The following is a 20,126-nucleotide window of genomic DNA, read 5'->3' on the forward strand; positions in this document are numbered from 1 at the left end:
TTCCAGTCTCTAGCTTTCTTTCAGCTGTTTTCCCAATCATCTCGTTCTTTCTGTGCTGCCTCAAGGTACCTGAAGGCGAGCACTATGCAGTGTACATCTTTTTAAAAGCTACAGTCTGTAGGAGAAGTCTTCATTGATAGATAATGCTTCCTATGGTGTCTTGGATAAGTAACTGATTTCTAGAGTAGGGAAATCATACCTACCTAATTGGTTTTTGTCTTTTCATTATCTTCTCTTTCAATTTTATTTTTCTCTCACAGTTCTATTTCAGTTTTCTAATCTCCTTAGAAAGAAAGATTTTGTGCAGTGAGATTTTGATCCTTGTGGCAAAATACCTGAAACCAATCCATTTGCAGGAGGAAAGCTTATGTTAGCTGTCAGCTTCAGAGGTTTCAGTTGCTGGTTATGTGGCCCCACGCCTTGCTAGTCCTCACTGCTGTTGAGCTTCCATGGTGGAAGCACAAGACGGAGGAAGCAGCTCACCTTGGTGTGCCTGAGAAGCGAACGGAGTAAGGGGAAGGAGCCTCAGCTTGAACTTCTGCCTTCCAGGTTCTGCCACTTCTATGGTGCCATGGTGTGGTAATAAGCCTTCAGTATATGGGCCTTCATTTGAGAAGCAAACCATAAATCTTGATCCTGGGTTATTTTTCTTTGTTTAGTGTATTTCATACTGTCTACTCCATGTTTTCATTTATTACAAAAGTCAGTATCAATTTTCTTGCTAGCATTATTTCAGGAGGGTAAGCGGAGCGCATCTGGAATCATACATTGAAGCGTGATTACATGAGATGTTGTTTTAGGTCAGATTACTTATATCTGTTACTTACCAGCTCTCTCCTTTGGCTCAGAATGTAGGTAGTTTTGTTTTGTTTTGAAAGCAAGTCTTTTTAAAAAACAAGTTTTGAAAGATATTCTGTAACCAGAGAACAAGGTCTTTTTGGTTCTGCCGTCATCTACATTTCTTATAGCACTCAAGTTGGAGATGGACGATGACATTAATGTTTTTTGAATGAAAACTGCTATACAACAAGGAAGGTGTCTGGATGAAAAAACTGCTACATTGTTTATATTTTCCAGTGTGTGGCCTTTTAAATGAAAGATGAAATGTTCGCCACATTTTTCTTTATCTTTGGTTTCTTCTATTAATATAAACGTGATATGTATCATCTGCAAGGATTTTAGAAATGTGAAATAAATCAGCCAGAATGGAGTTGGGGTAAATTGGTAATAAACAGACTCAGGGTTTTATGAAATTTCATCATTTTGCCTTATGCTGTGTTCTTGAAAAGAAATTGAGGTGGTAAATTGGGCAATAGGAAACAAAAAAGTAATTGAGAAGGTTTGGGATAAGCTGTATGAGAATGCTGATTTTGACTATTTTCTTCTTTACATATCCTCACTCAGAGTCTAATGAAGAATGTATTTTTTTCCCCCACACAGTCTTTCATGCCCTTCTTCCTTTCTCCACTCATCCCTACACCTCACTGCCTTTCCTTTTCTTATTTCTTATTTTCTAATTCCTTTGTTCTGTTGGTTTTGTTTTAGATCATATTCTGATTCTGGCTGAGAGGAAACCCTCTCCTCCTCTGCATTTTTAGAGGAGATGAGGTGAAGGTTTGATTGCATGCTGGGCACCAGGCACACTGGAGGAGACTTCTAGAGCTGGTGCCTGCACTTAAGGAATTTATTTAGTGTGGGTAGTTAAGTATTCACCAATAGGAATACATGATGTGAGTTCAAATATGAGAGATTATGTTTAGATTTTTAAATGTTTCTTAATGCTATTTTTTAGCCTTTTAAGCTTGAAGATTCTGTTTTTTTTTTTTAATTGTAATTTCCTCCCCTGTTGACCTTTGGTAATATAGGGCTGTTGGCATTAGAGAGGCGAAAGTGGTGTACTTGGGAAGTGTACTTGAACTGACCTTGTGTTACGGAGTTCATCCTGCCTCTCAATTTCCCACTCCTTTATCAGTAGAACACTGTTTTTTTTTTTCCTTCAAAGACAGATGAAGAGACATGTTGTCTAAAGAGAAAGTTTGCTTTGTCTTCATTGAGGCAAAAAGACTCCTCCCTGCACCTCGTACTGGGGCTTTGGCGATGTTCCTTAGCTTTTTCATTCAGTGTTGGCACTCTGTCACTTGTGCTATGGCTCCACTTTTGACTTTTTGATGGTTAATTGGAGATGAGAATCTCACAAACTTTTCTAGCTGAGTTGCTATGATTATAGGCATGAACTATAGTGTCTGGCAAAGTGGCAGACTGGTTTTTGTTTTTATAGAATTGAAAGTAGTAATTCATGATTGTATTGTATATGATCTGTTTTTATTCTTTTTTTTTTTTTTTTTTTTTTTTTTTTGTCTGTTGTGGGACTTTGAACTCTGGACCTGGGCTTGTTTTAGCAAGCTTTCAAGTACCACATGGGTCCAGTGTGGACTACTGAATAGCATTTAACAGAGAAAAATTGTGGTGGTGATTTTGGCAGCAGTCATTAGGGAAGGGTCAGGAATATCTGGCAGCAGTAGCTAGCAGGCTCCAACAGGAGGTAGTCTATGGTTCAGAGATGAGGCTTATTTTCTAGGGAAAATTAAAACATGAAGTTGCCTGTAGTGGAGTGAAAAATGAAAATTTGCTTTTAGGACCTGAACAGTTAGTAGAGGATTTTCTTTTTGTTTGTTTTTGTGTTTGTTTTGTTGTTGTTGCTTTTCTTTTGGCAATGCTGGGGATTGGACCCATGGCCTTGTACATGCTAAGCATATGCTCTACTAATGAGTGGTGTCCCCATCTGTACAGTTCCTTAGGTGGGTATGAGTAAATCTTAGAGAAAGATACTGATTATATTGTGCTTTTGCTGAGGACTTTCGAGAGGACTGAGAAGAAATTAAGTCTTCAAGTGATGATCATTAGCATCAACTGTGAGTTGCAGGAAGGTGCCAGGCAAGAACATTTGATAAACTTTATTTATTGATTGGCAGTTGTATTGATATTCTGTTTGCTAGACCAGTGATTCTTAACAAGGAATGGGAAACAGAATCACCTATTAAGGTTCTTTAAAAAGGAAAGCATACCTAAGTTCTATTCTCAAAGGCTTTATTGTAGCATCTGCTTAATTAAATAGTTCGCTGAGTGACTTTGATCATTAATTCAAGAACATCTGTCTTTGCAAAATGTGCATGTGGCATCTTGTTCTCCATACCATACCATATCCCCATCTTGGTGGTCAAGCCATCACTTCATTTCAGCTGTCTTTTTCTTTTTTTAAAATTCTGTTTACCTGTGTCTCTCAAACTTAAGCAGGTATATACTTCATGGATTCAGATTCTATATGTACATTTCTTTTAATTATAATCTGTGTAAAGCAGTCCATGGTATCACAGAGAATAGTGGGTTTCATGAGGCTAAATTAAAATAAATTTTAAATAATAGGAAAAAAGTTGGTGTAAGTGATAGGCTTAATTATGTCAAAAGTTACGTGAAGTATGCCAGTGGCTGAGATATAAGGTATGTTTTGTATGTTTTTCCCTAATTATTTGAGTGTTTTTCTCTAATAATTTGAGTGTTGATTTCTGTTATAAAGAATGTTTATAGTGGTCATGGGGCTTGAACTATGGGCCTGGGATTGTCCCTGAGCTCTTCAGCTCAAGGAATATATATATATATATATATATATATATATATATATATATATAATGTTTATAGTGGTCGTGGGGCTTGAACTATGGGCCTGGGATTGTCCCTGAGCTCTTTAGCTCAAGGCTACCTCTCTACCCATTGAGCCACAGTGCCTCTTCAGTTTTCTAGTGGTTAATTGATAATAAGAGTCTTACTAACTTTAGTGCCTGGGCTTTCTTTGAACTGCGACTCCCAGGTCTCAGCCTCCTGAGTAGCTGGGATTATAGATGTGAGCCATTATGCCCAGCAAGAAATATATTTTGTTTGTATATATTAGTCTTGGATCCTACAACCTTGCTGAGCTTGGTTATTCATTCCACTAATGCTTTAATAGAATCCTTTGGCCATAGCTTTTCCCTTAGCTACTCTATGTGTTCTTTGTCCCCCAAAGTCACTGTCATCACCCTCTTTTGTTCCCCTCCCTACACTCTGTCTATTCTCTTTTTATTATTATTATTTTGATGTACAGAGGTGTTACAACTCTCTGTCTATTCTTACAAAAGCCTTATCCAAGTTTGTAGTTTTTGATGACTTAAATGCATGTGGTATCTCTCATATTTGTATCCCAGAAGTCATTTAACACCTGAGTACAGAAGACATTTTCCTGGATGACTTACAAATACTTCATGTATCTTATATTTTAACCATATTCTTATTTCTTCTCCAACCATGCTTCTCTCACGTAGTCAAAGTTAATGTGTAGTGTTTCTTTTTTTTTTTTTTTGCCAGTCCTGAGCTTGAGCTCAGGGCCTGAGCCCTGTCCTTGAACTTTCTCAAGGCTAGAGCTCTACCACTTGAGCCTCAGCACCACTTCCAGCTTTTTTCTATGCATGTGGTACTGAGGAATCGAACCCGGGTCTTTGTGCATGCTAGGCAAGCACTCTACTACTAGGCCAAACTCCCAGCCAATGTGTGGTGTTTCTATCAGACTCACTTGTATTTGCTTTAGCTAACAGTCCTAGGAAGTTCTTAAGATCTACTTGTGATTTTTCTTTTTTGATGTCTGAAATCTCTTTCCTTTCCACATCAAATGTCATATTATAGGTCAGGTACATGTCACTTACCTAGTTTGCTTACCAACAATGTTTCCTGCTTTCAGTTTGAGGTATTGATTATGATTATCATCATCATCATCATCATTTTTCACTTCTGTTACTAAGAAGCCATATAGTCCTTACAAGTCTGATCATCTACTTTTCTACTTAATCCTTTTCTAATTTCTTAGCCTTTGAGACTAGATAATATCCTCAGATTAAATGGAGGGCCATTTGTAATTGGCTTCCTTTTATAACCCCTCCTGTTTCTCCATTCCAGTGGTTTTGGGGGGCACTTCGTTGGTCAGTCAATGTGCTTTATTTATTTATTTTCAGTTTTTAGTTCTCAGTCTTACACTTTATATTTAGTTTCTGGTTCTGAATCTAAGGTTCTATGTCTAAGACTAAAAGCTTTCTATTTCTAGGTCATCTTTAGGTAAGACTTTAGGTGCCTCTGTAAAACATCTTACACAACAGTTCAAATTAGGAAATTATTTTTAAAAATGTAGTAAAGGAAAGAACTTAGCTCCATTTGAGTGGTGTAGAGGGAGGGGCCATTACAGGGACTTAATAGAATCAGAGCAGTAGTAGGTTTACTAGTGTACATGAGAATAGGTCACCGGTGTGTGGCTGGTAATGATCAAAATTGGGATTCTGTTCTCCCATGGAATCGTGTAGATAGAGGTTTTGTTCTTCTTGGTAATGTCTCTCAAATATTTGAGAGTTGCTTTTGCATTGCAAGAGATATTATTCATCATTGTAAGCTCTCTAACAAATGCATAGCAGGAAATTGTGGCCTTTTGAGAAAAGGCTCTGCTATATTTATGCTGCCTATTTGTTGTCCTCTTCCTGTTTTTTTTTTTTTTTTAATTCAAAAACTGTCTTATGTAATGTTTCTTTGGACTGATCCGTTAGACTCCATCTTTAAGTTAGTATGAATAAATACCTTTGTGTGAAGAGCAAGTTCTGTGCTAGAGGGTAGACAGAGCAAGGATTAGATTACAAGTACCAAAATAGAGTTGGTTAGAAGAGATATTAGGGTCTGCAACTATCTAGGACATATACAAGGTACCAGTCAAGAAGAGTCAAGGTTCCCAACATATAGAAGTGATCATGTTTGAGGAGATAGAATTGTCATTCCTTTGATTTGATCATTATTTGATAAATACATGTATCAAATTAATAGTTCCATAGCTCATAAATGTATACAAAATCATGTATCAATTAAAAAGAACCAATGTGTTAATTTTATTCTGCAGTTAATTCTCTAATAGTCTATGGCCTGCCTGTGCACAACCACCTACCAATATGTTTGGTCTAGTTGGTAAGGTACTTTGTAAAAGCATATAAAAGTAGAGAAAGCACTACCCAATGCATGGGTATTAATTCCATGCATCTACCTGTGTTATTTACAACTGTTTGCATCATCTGGAACAGTATCAAGCACATACTTGGTACTCAATATATTTTTTTTTTTTTCGCCAGTCCTGGGCTTGGGCTCAGGGCCTGAGCACTGTCCCTGGATTTTCTCAAGGCTAGGGTTCTACCACTTGAGCCACAGCACCACTTCTGGCTTTTTGCTATGTATGTGGTACCGAGGAATTGAACCCAGGTCTTTGTGCATGCTAGGCAAGCACTCCACCACTAGGCCAAACTCCCGGCCTCAATAAATATTTTTGGTAAATAAGTGGAAGTCTGATTTTGGAAGAATTTACATTTAAAAGCTCAAGTGGAATAATTTAGGAGTAAAAGGCTTAAAACATGTATTTTCACACTTAGGTAAAAGCAGAGTTGTACTAACTCAGAAGACTATAAAAACTCCATCAGGCAGAAACAACTTGACTTCTTTTTGTAGTACTCCTTGTCCTGCTAGCAGAGGGTATTGCAAATTTTAAATACTTCCGAAATCAATATTGAATTGATGTCTGTTGAAGTTAGGATTACAGTTGGAAGCAGGATTGATAGTGCATTACTGTAACTGCAGTACTTGGCAGCCGTGGCATGCACAGGACTTGAAGGTGGGTTGGGCTACATAGCAATGCCACAGTACCATACAATGCCACAATACTGCAACATTGCAGTGGAGAATAAAATAGAGCTTTTATTGATTGATTATCTGATATTTAATTTAATCATCTCAGGTTTTGGACATACTGTCAAAACGTACTGTGTCTACTGAGTGTGTCTAATTCCAGATTTATCACACATGGATTTGATCAAGCATGGCTCAAGATAATAACTTTTTTGGGGGGTACTAGGGCTTGAATGTAAGACCTTTTGAGTTTATTGGGGTTACCAGCTTGGCTGTTGCTCTACCAATTGAGCCATGTCTCCAATCTGCATTTTGCTGGTTGTTTTGGAAATGAAGTCTTGCAGACTTTACTGTCCAAGACAGCTTAGTATCTCAGCCCTGTAGATCTCAGCCTCCTTGGGGCCTGGGTGAAAAATAATAGCTTAAAAAATTACAGTGGAGTATTGTTTAGCCATACAGAAGAAAGACAATTTGCTATTTGCAGGGAAAGAGAAAAATCTATAAACCGTCATTAAGTAGGGTAAAATAGGTTCAGAATGGTATAAAGTAAGTCCAGAAGGACAAAGTTGACATAAGATGACATGTTTTCTCTTATATGTTGATGCTGGCACATTCATAAACAGAACCATGTATGTCCACATATATTTGTGCATGTATATCTACATTATGGTCTATCTCAGTAAAGAATGTACATGCGTTGCATAAGATACTATGGTCAAACCCCTTTATGTAATTAATATGTACTTTAACAGAAACAAATATTAGGTAATTGAAACATATCTTACCTAGGGAGTAGGTACTAGTGGTAAATGAAAAGAGAAAGGAGGGCAAACATAATCCAAACACTTCATGTAAAGAGATGAAAGTAGAAAATGGAGCTTATTGAGCTGATTTGGGGAGGGAGGAGAAGAGATGAGGGAGGGATTTATCACAGTGCGTTGTAAACATAAAGTGGGCATGTTGAAATGAAACCATTGGTACAAGTAATAGGCTAATAACAAAATAAAGTCTGCTTAGCTAAAAAAGTCACAACCAGAAATTTAAAATTCTCTCATGTGCTCTGTTGATACAGGAAAGCTTCCTCAGTCCTATGCTATTGTCCTTTGTGTTTAAATCCCTGCCCTTAATTTTGTGAAAATATGCCCCCCAAAATAAATGGTGTGCCCAAAATGCAGGGTAAAAGCTGGTGTGCTTAATTGAAGTGATGAAGTGACAAGTTTAGATTTGCCTTTAGTAGAAAACTGAATCAAGCATCCACAACATTTGAAATGAAGAACATGAAATAATACCTAGATTTTGTTTGGCAGTGTTGATGTGTCGACAGTAGTTTTTGTGAAAGTGATTTTGCCTATCTATGTTGCTTTATGCAATGGAGCTTTAGACCTATTCTGGATAAGCTCTACACACATTTGCATAGATTTCAGTTTCTGAACTGTATGCATCTTGAGCATTCTCTGTTTTACCTTAGGACTGATCTGGTTGGAACCATACACCTGTGATATTGAGGGTCTGTGATATATGGAGAAATTAAAGCTCTTGAGGCCTAAGAAACTGTCGTAAGATGCCACGACTGTTAAGTGGTAAATTCATGTTGGTGATTCCTAGATCTCATGAGCTTTTATCTGTACCAGGCAACTATAAGGTAACTATACCTTATGAACCAAGTCTAGCCCATTCCTAAGAATAGATATTACATGTTTTTAGTTGGTTGAAAGAAAACTCAAAATAGGAGTATTTTATCGCATATAAAAATCATAATATTAATATCCAGAAAAAGTTTTATTGAAACACAGCCATACTTTTTCCCTTTCCTATATTTTCTGGCTTTTTTTTTTTTTTTTTTGCCAGTTCTGGGACTTTAAACTCAGGGCCTGAGCACTGCCCTTGGGCTTTCTCAAAGCTAGAGCTCTACCACTTGAGCCACAACCACTTCTGACTTTCTCTTTGTATGTGGTACCAAGGAATTGAACCTGGGTCTTCGTGCATGCTAGTCAAGAACTCTACCACTAGTTAAACTTCCAGTTCCTTGTCTTGCTTTTTTTCATACTGTTCTATAAATGAGTAGTTATGCCACAAAGCTTCAAATATTTTTAATTTTTGAAACTTCAAATATTTTTGAAAAGTTGCTGATTTCTGTTCTGTGACATACCGTAGCAACCTATCTGAGTATGGTCCAGTTTTGCTTGTCGTGAAAAGTAAGAAAATACTGAATTTTATAGATTTTTTGCCTTACTTCATTCTAAAGTATGAATTTATTAGTAGCAGTCTATTTTAAATATATTAAGTGCTCAACTATCAGATTGCCAGGAGAATAATTTTGTTATTGAATTAAGTATCCAAGAACATTTCCCATGTTTTGTCTTTAATAAGTAGTCTTCTAGTATATAGATTTTCTGTGGTCAACTTCAAGTACATGTTGAACAAATATCTGAGTGATCATAATTTGGGTAATAGTGAAGGGATTGTATTCAAGCATACTATGGATTTGACACGTGGCTTGGACTAGCATCAGCCTGCTGGATTGGATGCTCTGCATAGTGGTTCTTCCCTCTCCAGTGGTTCTGATCTGCAGTGTTGATGAAAGACCCAAAGGGGATTGCATCAGAATTTAATATTTTGAACTAGTGGGGCTTATGTAAAATATACTGAAATGAATTAAAATTGGAAATATTTCAGTGCTCTCAGGTGAGGAATGGCTTATGTCTGTGAAGTATTAGGTAACTTTTTAAAACCCTTACTCTGACAAGTGTAGTATAATTTTTTTTTTTTTTCTGGTGCTAGGGATCTAACTTGGGGCTTATCCATAGAAGCAAATGCTCTACCATTGAATTAAACCCAGCTCTTTAAGCATTTTATCCATTTGGGATATGGGATTCCTGTTTCTCTCTCTCTCTCCCTCCTACTCTCCTACTTTTTTTCCCTCCCTCCATCCTTCCTTTGCCTTCCTCCTTCCCTTTGTGTGTCTTAAGCACTGTGATCATTGGATAGAAACCTTGGAAATGTTTATTTCAAACTTGTTTTCTAGACTTGAAGGATTTTGAAGCCACTAGATGGCAGATTTTTACAAGTTATTGAACTGAAGAATCTTAGTAAATGATTGCTAATTTTTAGCATCCTGCTTTATTGTGGCTCTTAACTTTTATCTTGTATGGTATGATGCATGGTGCTCAGGGCCCTGCATCCCATCTCTTTTTTCTTCCACAGAGAACCTTAACCACTTCTACACAAGTGCCTCCTCACCGCATTCTTCCTTGGGTTCTGCCTTTGTTATACCTCTATGAATTCTCTCTCTCTCTCTCTCTCTCTCTCTCTCTCTCTCTCTCTCTCTCTCTCTCTCTCTCTCTCTCTCTCTCTGTCTCTCTCTCTCTCTCTGTCTCTGTCTCTCTCTCTCTCTGTCTCTGTCTCTCTCTCTCTCTCGCTCTCTCTCTCGCTCTCTCTCTCGCTCTCTCTCTCGCTCTCCCTCTGTCTCCACCATCAGTTTATCTTTGTTTCCAATAGCTGTACTTCTGAAGGACAGAGACTATGCCTTGTCTTTATGAAGCTATCGTTCTTTGCACATTATGCTAGATAAATGTTTCTTAGATGGTAAATTCTGTGAAGGAAACAAGATGAGTTAGACAAGAGTCTCTTCACCCAAATGGGTCCAAGTATAGCAATGGAATGTGAGTTATCTGTTTGAGTATTGAAAGGAGATCATGGATAAGCACCCAGGAAGTAAGGGAGCAGTATAAAGCATTGGTATTACTAAGACCTGTTAGAAATTTTTATCTTCTTCTGCTTGCCCTTTGGAGACTGAAACCCTCACTATGTTTCATGTTCTTCTCTGACTTCACCATTTACACTCTCAGCTCTGTCTCCTGTACATGCTTCCTTGGAGTAAAGTATTTTTACTGAACCCACTTATCTGTCTGGGAAATTGAGGGAGAAACAAACAACCTTTTGTGGTGCCTATGACCTCGTCCCTGGCCGTGCTCTGTGCACTAACTGCTGCTTATACTGATTTGGCTCTCACTGCAGGATTGCTGCTGAGGGTCTGGGCTCAGTGGGTAGTGGTTACTAGTGATTTCGCCTGTCATGGGCTAGGCTCATACTCATTTCTGTGTGTGGGTACTTAGGAAAGGCCCTGGTTCACAGGAAGGGACAATTAGAATGCAGGCTTCAGCAGCACATCGTATGTGACTAGACAGAGCAGTTATACCCAGAGAGAAATTAGAATTGATCCACTGGGAGGTTTCTTTATACTTGGGGCATTTACAAGGTTATACCATGTACTATTTTGCATGTACTATTAATGAAGCAAACAAATATCCCAAGATTATAGTTACTCCTTTTGCAAAGGTATTTGGATCATATATACCTAATTCATCGATTTAGGATATTCTTGGCTGTTTTTCACAGAATTTGAGTTTGAATGTTATAAGATGAGATTGTCTCTCTGCTCTCTATCTCTCTTTTGCTGTCTTTTTCCCTGTTTTAAGGAAAGGTAAAATTTTGCTAATTTCCACATATATGGTTTAGTGTATAATTTGACTTCTTGTCTAAATTTTTTATTTTACTTTATCTTTTACATGGTAATTTAAAGATTATGTAAGACATTTTTATAATCATATAAGTATCAATTATAACTACCCTTTATATGCTAATTTAGGACATGATGTTGAATTTAAGCTTTTAATACAATATTTTTTATAGTTAAAGATGTAATAGTTACCACTACATGTAAATATTCCAGGTGGAAGAACTTAATGGAGCAGAGAATAGCATTAATGATATGAATTACTTTTATAGTCCATTGCCTATTCTGTAGCTCAGTAATCTATTTTCTATTGTCTGCATACTTAATTCCAGCAAAAATACAGCAGTTATTTCAGTAATCTGCCAGAGAATACTCAAGATATAACCATTAATGGATAAGCAACCTCAAAATGTCACCAAGCAAATTATATGCAAATTACTTTTTCAGTATTTGATTATACTTATGTGTTGATTTCAAGAGCTAAAGCTAATTCACTGTTCTCTTGGACTTCATTAAGTTTATAAATTTATCCTCGTAATTTGGGATGCCGTCTCTTGATATTCTGTGTGCGTGTGTGTGTGTGTGTGTGTATGTGTGTTGGGACAGAGAGACTATGGATGCAGCTTAGGGGCAGGGAACTTGTCTATTATGTGAAGGGTCCTAGGTTTGACTCCCTCAGTTTAGCCCTGTAAAAACCAGCTGACCACCCACCTATCCACTCACTCACCTCTGCTCCACTCACCCACTTACTCTACCAAGCAAAGTGAGTTTGTCTGTGTATGGTGTGCGGGGGAGGGGGGGAGAAGGGAAAAAGAGAGGGAGGGAGCAAGAGGGAGTAATGTAACATATATCCAAATATCTGCTACATACTCACAATTTATTGGTGCTAAATTTGTGATTTTGAGCTAAGATGTGCATAAAGATGAAAGAGAGGTAATAGTGCAAATAAAATTCCTCAATCTTTTGTCTAAAAGCATCTGTGGTTTTGGTGTTTGACCTTCCATCATACATACACACACGCACACACACATATGTTTGTATATGGGTATGTATGTATGTATGTATATATGTGTGCGTATATGTATATACACTGTAAATGTGATCACAGTTTGAGTCCTTGTGTCTCCAAATTGTTCTTATCCATAAATATTTTTATTTTAGAAGTAATCTCATTAATATTTTATAAGATTTATGTAGGCAGAGTACCTTGCTCATCTTTCTGCACTTACTGACCGCACCCTGTACCTGCCAGTTGCCTGTTCTGTGATCCTGTTGCTGCAGTCCCTTCAAACACATTAAAGTATTTAGCCCTGCTTGCCTGTGGGAGCACATATGTATTTTTTCCAGCTGGATAGCAACATGCCAAAGCTGCCACATCATCTGTGGGGATATTACGTAAGGAGCTTCATTGTTCAGTGGCTTTTCTCATTTATTTCAGGCTGGTGTGATGGGAGAAGAGGATAGGAGCAGATTCTGAATTTCTTTAATGGAGCTTATGTTGTAGCTTTTATAGTCTCTGCATGACCATGACACTTCACAATAGGGAAGTATCTTTCCAGACCAGGAGATTAGAAGTCTGGGTTCTCAGCTTTGTAATTCCTTTACCAGTCAGGCAATTTAAAGTTTTGTGTTTATATTTTCATAAATATAATAAAATAATAGAAAGTCTGGTTCTCAAACAGTATTATTGGCCACACATGGCTTTAAAGGTATGTTTTTATGAATCACGTATTTTCTGTTTGAAAAACTACTGTGATTGCTTTGAACTCTTAAATGTTCAGAGGTATTTGTTTTGTTTCCATTTTCAGAATAGTTTATCCTAGAAGAAAGGTTTTCAGAAAAGAATTCTTCGTGGAAAATTTGAAGCATATCCAAAAATAGATGAGTGTGCCTAACTACTCTCTCAGCAGCTCAGGCCAGTGAGCTTCCCCCAATTGTCCTTGGTTCTGCCCTTTCCTGAATTATTTGGAAGTAAATCCATTACAGCATATTATGCCATCTGCAAATAGTTTAATATAGTTCTATAAAACGAGAACTCTAAAAACCATAAACATGACATTGTATTCATTGCCTAAAATGTAACAGTAATATGTTAAAATATCTAGACTTGTACTATTTCTGAATTCATTGATTGATTCTATTTTCCATTTCTCTCACACTTTGTCACTCATGTGCTGTTTGTGTGGTGAGGGGTAGGGAGGGCGAGGCAGGCATTTTGTGCCTGTTTTGAAGGAACAAGGCATTTATTTTCTATATTTTCATTGTCTAGATTTTGCTGATTATATCTTTGTGTTTTAGGTTTTTCTTTTTTCTCCTGTATTTTGTCCACATTGGTTGTTAGATGGAAGGGATTTAGGATCTTTGTATTTTAAGTTTTTCTTTTTTCTTCTGTATTTTATCCAAATTGGTAGTTAGATGGAAGGGATTTAGGACGATACAGTACTGTAACAGAATCATTTGAACAGAATGAATGCTCTGGTCAAGGATAACCATGTTTTAGCTCTGAAGCTTTGCCTGCAGTAGGAACAGTTCAGTTCCTATTTCAAACTTCATTGCTTTTGATTTGCTGATACTAACTTGTCAGAGCCATGCATGCAAGCAGTAGGAGTGAAGGCTAAGTTATATTCCTGTGAGTAAAGTCCATTTCCATGACTCATTTGGGAATGTTGAGTTGGGTAAAGCTGTATGGTTAAACTGGAAGGTTTTTATACAGTTGCAAAAACATATAGATCTATGACAGTATGATAGAGATGAGTGTTTTTTTTTTTTTCTTAATAAAATATCTTGTTAGCTTACCTGCTGTGGAAGCAGACTCTGATAGGTCATCTGCATTTTGAGTTTATAAACCAAACAGTATATTTAGTTTGTATGGCTGAGTCAACAAGATAATATTTGTAGTGGCATAAAACAGATCTAGTGGCTTCCGTGTTGGTAGGGGTCAGCAGTTTGCAGTGGATCTCACTCGGCAGACAGAGCTCTGCTACTTTCTGGAGGTTCTTCTAGCTGCTTTAGCCTGTCTGGCTTTCTTTACTCAATGATGTTTGCACCTTCAGAGCAGCCAAGGGCTGCTCTCAGTATGTCCCTTTGACTCCTAGACTTGTGCCTCCTCTTTTCCTTCTTCCGTCTTTAAAGGTTCTTATGATTACTTTGGCCCCACCTGGAGAGCCCTGGACAATCTCCTTGCATTGATGTTGTTAATGCTACCCACAGCCTCATGTTGTCTGTTAACATCTATGTAGAGTCCTTGGATTAGGATGGACTCGAATTCAAAAGTTAACCTTCACATGACAGTATCATTCTTCCAGTCTTTTGCCATGTCAGTTGGTGTCTTTTACAAATGATTCCAAGTTTTGGGTTTCCTGTTAGCATGGCTCAGGAAGGTAAGGAACACATTGGGGCCTCATGGCTTTGTAAGTGGGACTGATGAAGTGTCCTGTCACTTGGAGCAGTGGCAGATGGTGTGGGGACAGTACCACATGGACAGGATGGGGCAAGTGCATGGGCATCCTCTTCTTCCTCTTAGGCAGTGCACAGTTTCTAAGGCATGGTGGAAACCATTGTTTTTTTTTAAAATGTACCCATTGAGAAGTTCTTTGCCTTTTCCTTGTGATGTTTTCTCTTGTCTTGTCATTGGGAACCAAGGTGGCTCATTGGAACTTTACCTGCAAAGTGTATTCTTTTTCATATGGATGACCCAGATCTCCAACCAGATGTACCAACCCAACTCACATGCAAGTTCGGGTGCCATTATTAACTAGCTTAGTTTAAATACAGATTGCAGAGTAATGTCTTAACTTGATCCATATTAGGCTTCCTGTCCTGTTAGTTTCTGGCCTCTAATTGCTAGTGGATTATAAAAAACCAAAAAGTGAACCAATCCTAATAGGTTTCTAAATTCTTAGGAGTCTTGACTCCTGAAGGCCATTTGTTATTGCTCTTTCCCATGAGCACTCCTAGCCATTTCATTTCATTTCCTTTTTTTTTTTTTGGCCAGTTCTGCGGCTTGAATTTGGCTTCAGTGCTGTCCTTGGCCTTTCTCAAGGCTAGAGCTCTACCATTTAAGCCATACAGCACCACTTCCGGCTTTTATTTTTTTCTGTGTATGTGGTACTGAGGAATCAAACCTGGGTTTTTGTCCGTGCTAGGCAAGCATTCTACCACTAAGCCAAACTCCTGGCCCCAGTTCCAGCTTTTTCTATGTGTGTGTTACTGAGGAATCAAACTCAGGTCTTCATGTGTGGTATGCAAGCATTCTACCACTAGGCCAAACACCCAGCCCCACCATCATTTCTTTCTCCATGCTGTCCTTGGCAACTACTATGGTTAACACAACAGTGTCTGGGTAATGCCACACATATGTTTACTACAGCTTTCTGGTGTTGATACAGTTACTTCCATATGCAATGGCAACTGGAAACATTTTGTCCTCATTTCCAAGTTCCTGAGTTTCAGGTACCTGAATGTTTAGTTTAAGCTTTGCTTCTGCATAATCAATGATGAAATTGCAATTGAAAAAAACATTGAAGTTCAAAAAATGTTTCATGTAAAATATAAATCTCCTGGGTATAATATATGTTAATTTAAAACTTATTTTCTTTTGGTTTGCTGTTACATTGTTCATATGGGCAATTTATCCATTGCTTTTATTTTTCTCACTTTTAGACTTCTTTTGGTTGGTGGATGTGAAACTGCTGGAGTGGGCATATCCAAAGCGTCCAGCTGTGGCCTTTCTGCATGGAGAGTCCTTTCTGGATCCCCTTATTATAAGCAAGTTATTAATGATGGAGACAGAGTTACTGCGGTGAGCTTTACTTAAAGCATTTTGCCTTACTTTCCCTCCCTTCCTTCTCTTTGTTTACTTTTGGTGCTGGTACCGGAGCTTGAGCTCAGGGCTCTGTCACCTAGCTTTTTCCGTTTAAGGTTGGCGCTCTGCTATTGGAACCAGAGCTTCACTTCTGACCTTTCAGTGGTTGATTAGAAATAAGAATCCTGTGGACTTTCCTGCCTGGCCAGCGTCAAACTTCAATCCACGGGTCTCAACCGTTTGACTAGCTAGGCTTGTAGGTGTGCGTGACTGACTTCTGCCTCACATTTCTAATTGGTTGTACATCCTTTGAAGGATGTAGCAGTGTAATTGAATTTTTTTTTTTGTCCATACCCAGGTTTGAACTCAGGTACCTTGTGCTTGCTGGGCTTGCTTGCTGGCTCACTTTGCAGGCCTTCTACCACTTGAGCCATACCACAAAGGAATACTGAGATGGTGGATAAATGGTGGATTTTTTTTTTCACATCTATATTGTCTATTCATTTAGTCATTCATTTATTCTATAATTATTGGGATTCTATTTTTTTTGGTCAGTACTGGGGTTTGAGTTATGGGCTCCTGTTTTGTGTAGATACCGCTTGTGTTAGTTATCCTTTGTCACTGTGATAAAATACTTTCAATAGACAATTTATGGGGGATGATTTCAGAAGCTTCAATCCAGGGCAACTTTAATCCTATTGTGACACTATACTTGATGGCAGAAATAAGTGTTTGAGAAAGCTGCTCACCTCATGGCCTCCAGGGGTAGTGGAGAAAAGGGTATTGGGGGGGGTTAGAGGAGTGTTGAAAATGGAAAGGGGGAGGGGGTGAGAGAGAAAGAGAGGAGAGTGAGGGAAGGAGGGAGAAGGGGAAAGGGGAAAGGAGGGATTGGGAGGAGAGGATAGTTCCCTTTAAGGGCGCACCCCTAGTGACATACTTCCTTCTACTAGTATGATGTAAGTTTCTATTTCCACCGGCGCCAAGCCTTTCACTCATGAGCCTTCGGTGCAACTACTAGACTCAATGACGAGATAGGGCCCTTTAGGCTCTTGTTATAATACTTCAGTCACATAAACAAGCAAATGAAAAGTTCTACAAGTTCTTTTTTTTTTTGGTGGCAAAGCCGGCTGTTGAAACTGTGTCTTTTCAGGTAGTTACTCTACTTGATAATTAATGATTAAGGGGTCAGTGGGGTAGTGATCTGCTGAGACAACCACTGTCTCTCTCTCTTTTTTAGTCAGTGGTGGGGCTTGAACTCTGGACCTGGGTATTGTCCCTGAGCTCTTCAGCTCAAGACTATCGCCCTACCCCTTGTGCCACAGCACCACTTCCAGTTTTATGGAGAGAAAGATTCTCATGGTCTTTAGTGTCTGGCTTTGAACCGTAGTCCTCAGATTTCAGCCTCCTGAGTAGCAAGGGTTATAGGCGTGAGCCATCACCCCCTCCCCCCCCAAATCTCTCTTTTTTGGCCTTAGGAAGGGAAGAAGTAAAAGGTGTATTTTTTTTTTCTTTTAAACTTAGGCTGGAAACATCATCTCTGTTTACTTATCATGACTTGTTTCAATGGGACTAGGAAGTAGTTTTTTGTGTCTTCAGAAAGGTAAAAGAAAAACAAAATAAACAAAATCTCTAGATATTTGTGCTTACCAGTTGTGCCTCTTCTATTGGCCATCCTATAATATTGCTTACCTTTATGTGCATAACCTACAGACAGGAAGCACTTGGTTGGAATGATTCGCTGTATACGTATCACATTGCTTATTAGGTAGGGGGCATTTATGTATTTTTCAAGCAAGAAAAGAAACCAAGAAATTAAAAGTCGCACAGCACAAGCAGATGTGCTAAGCTGTTAGTTTTGATAATGAATGTATCTGTCCTATTATTTTTCTGCCTGTGTACTGATTTCAGTACAGTCTTCTGGGGAAAATGAATATCTTGGTGTTGAAAAGGAACTAATGAAGAAGTACTTTTAAAAAGAGATCTTTAGCAATTATACTAATCTCGCATTATCATTTTCTTAACATTTGGCATATACCAGTAGGTGATTGTGATCAACCCAACAAAGTAAGGAGTTTTAGAAATGAGATTGACTTTCTGGTTTACATGAGACCAGACCTGAAATCAACTTCTGTTTGTGTCCTGCGGGGCTTTGTGCCTTTCCTTCTATTTATTTTCCAAATGTTTATTACTCATTTATTCTCTCTAGAACACAGGGAAGGAGGGGTGGGTTGATTATTATTAGCCAGTTTTCACAGAGGAAGAGCCTGAGAATTAAAATAGCTAACACAGGGTATCTGGGAATGGAACCAGTCTTCTAGTTCTCGTTGAGCCTTTTCCCTCACGGAAGCCATGCAACAAGGCTAATCAGTCTATGCTATGACTATACTGTAATCTGCCTTCTCTTTGCTTCTTGCTTGGAGTATTTGAAGCTTCCTCTCTATGGATGATCTTTCTCTCTCCGGCCTGAGGCTTTGGTTTTAGAGTTTTTCAAAGAAAAGTGCTTGTGCCATGGCAAAATAAGTTGGGACAAATACTGAGTTGCAAACTAAATGCCCACTGCCAAAAGGTTAGCTTCTTGTCATGTTTCAAGTATGTTGTAATTCTGTTAGTAACTTTTAAATGTGTCCTGCAGTGTAACATATAGTCATCCTACTAAGCCTTCCTTGCCTCAGTGTAACTGGAGGTTAGGATTAGCTCCTGGTAAAATTTGCCTAAGGATATTGGTTAGGATAAATACCTACTAAGAAATGCCTCAGATGGATATATTCTTGGCTTGTACAAGGCTGTTTAGATTGTAAGAGATTGAAAGAAATTTAATGTATGCATTGGTCAGTGTTTTCAAACTAGTGCTAGTGTTCTTTGTGAGATTGCTTTACTTGTTCCTTTGTTCAACATGGAATCTTTGCACCATGTACTAGGAATATAGAGATATGAGTATGTCTATATCTACAAACAAGTACAGTGAACTTTACCAGGCACCAACTTAAGATTCAGTGACTGTCACGAGGGATAGCTGGAGCCAGGCTCCCTTTCCTGGCCACTGGTGTGTACATGAAATCTCCTGAAGCTATTTCCTTTAGGTAGTTACTGGGGTTTGAACTTAGGGCTTGTTAAATGTCTTTTTTTTTCTTTTCTTTTTTGAATAGCAAAGCTCTGTAGTGACTATGGGTCTAAAAGCAATTAGAAAACAAAATGAAGTATTTCTTTTACAAAATGGTGTTCGATCTATATCAGAAATTGTAATAGTGAAGTTTTAAACCTCAACTAAACAGTCCCTTTTTCATTTTTGATTGGTATAAAATTTATAAAGAACAAAATTACCCATTACTATTTCAAAATATATATTTTAATGATTTAGGAAGGAATTTGCAAGATGTTGTTGCAATTTTATTTTAACTTTTTTTTTTTTGACTATGACTGGAGCTTGAACTCAGTACCTGAGCTCTATCCCTTAGCGTTTTCATTAAGGCTAGCGCTCTACCACTTGAGCCACAGCTCCACTTCTGGCTTTTTGGTGGTTAATTGGATATGAGTCTCTTGGACATTCCTGCTTAGGCTGCCTTTGAACCATATCTCAGCATTCTGATTAGCTAGGATTGCAGATGTGAGCTACCAGTGCCTGGTTATTTTAACTTCTTGAGGAACAGACTTTTCCGTAATGCACTATTTTACATTCCTACCATCGGTGATTGAGGGGCCAAATTCTCTATATCCTCAACTTTTCCCCATTTTTATGAGAATATAGTAGCTGTGCAAAGGAGTTTCATTGTGATATTTCCATTTGTGCACAGAGTGTACCTGAATCAAATTTGCCTCCTCTTCCACTACCCTTCATCCTTTCCCTTCTTGAAGAATTTCTACAGCTTCTTTGTTCTAATTTTGTACATGTGTACTTTGACCATGTTCATCTTTCTTCCCCCACATCAACCCACAGATACATTTTCAAACAAAACAAGGACTGAAAATGTTCTCTGAAGCAGCTATTATTCCATTTTGTATTTTATCATCAGTGTAGGAGGTTCCAGTTTTAAACATCCTCTCCAACCCCTGCTCATTTTTGTTTTATAACGA

The 20,126-nt window shown here is 38.1% G+C and overlaps 1 protein-coding gene across 1 annotated transcript in view; it reads left to right on the forward strand.

Annotated features, from left to right (window-relative positions):
• The window catches only part of Nbas (NBAS subunit of NRZ tethering complex), a 262,549-nt gene that overhangs the window by 32,923 nt on the left and 209,500 nt on the right, over positions 1-20,126 (forward strand). The window contains exon 10 of the mRNA XM_090337434.1: positions 15,914-16,052. Within this exon, the coding sequence (XP_090193560.1) occupies positions 15,914-16,052 (139 nt within the window). The remainder of the gene's footprint in view (positions 1-15,913; positions 16,053-20,126) is intronic.

Source organism: Megascapheus bottae, chromosome 7 (assembly GCF_031878675.1).
Source record: "Megascapheus bottae isolate mThoBot1 chromosome 7, mThoBot2.hap1, whole genome shotgun sequence".
NCBI lineage: Eukaryota > Metazoa > Chordata > Mammalia > Rodentia > Geomyidae > Megascapheus > Megascapheus bottae.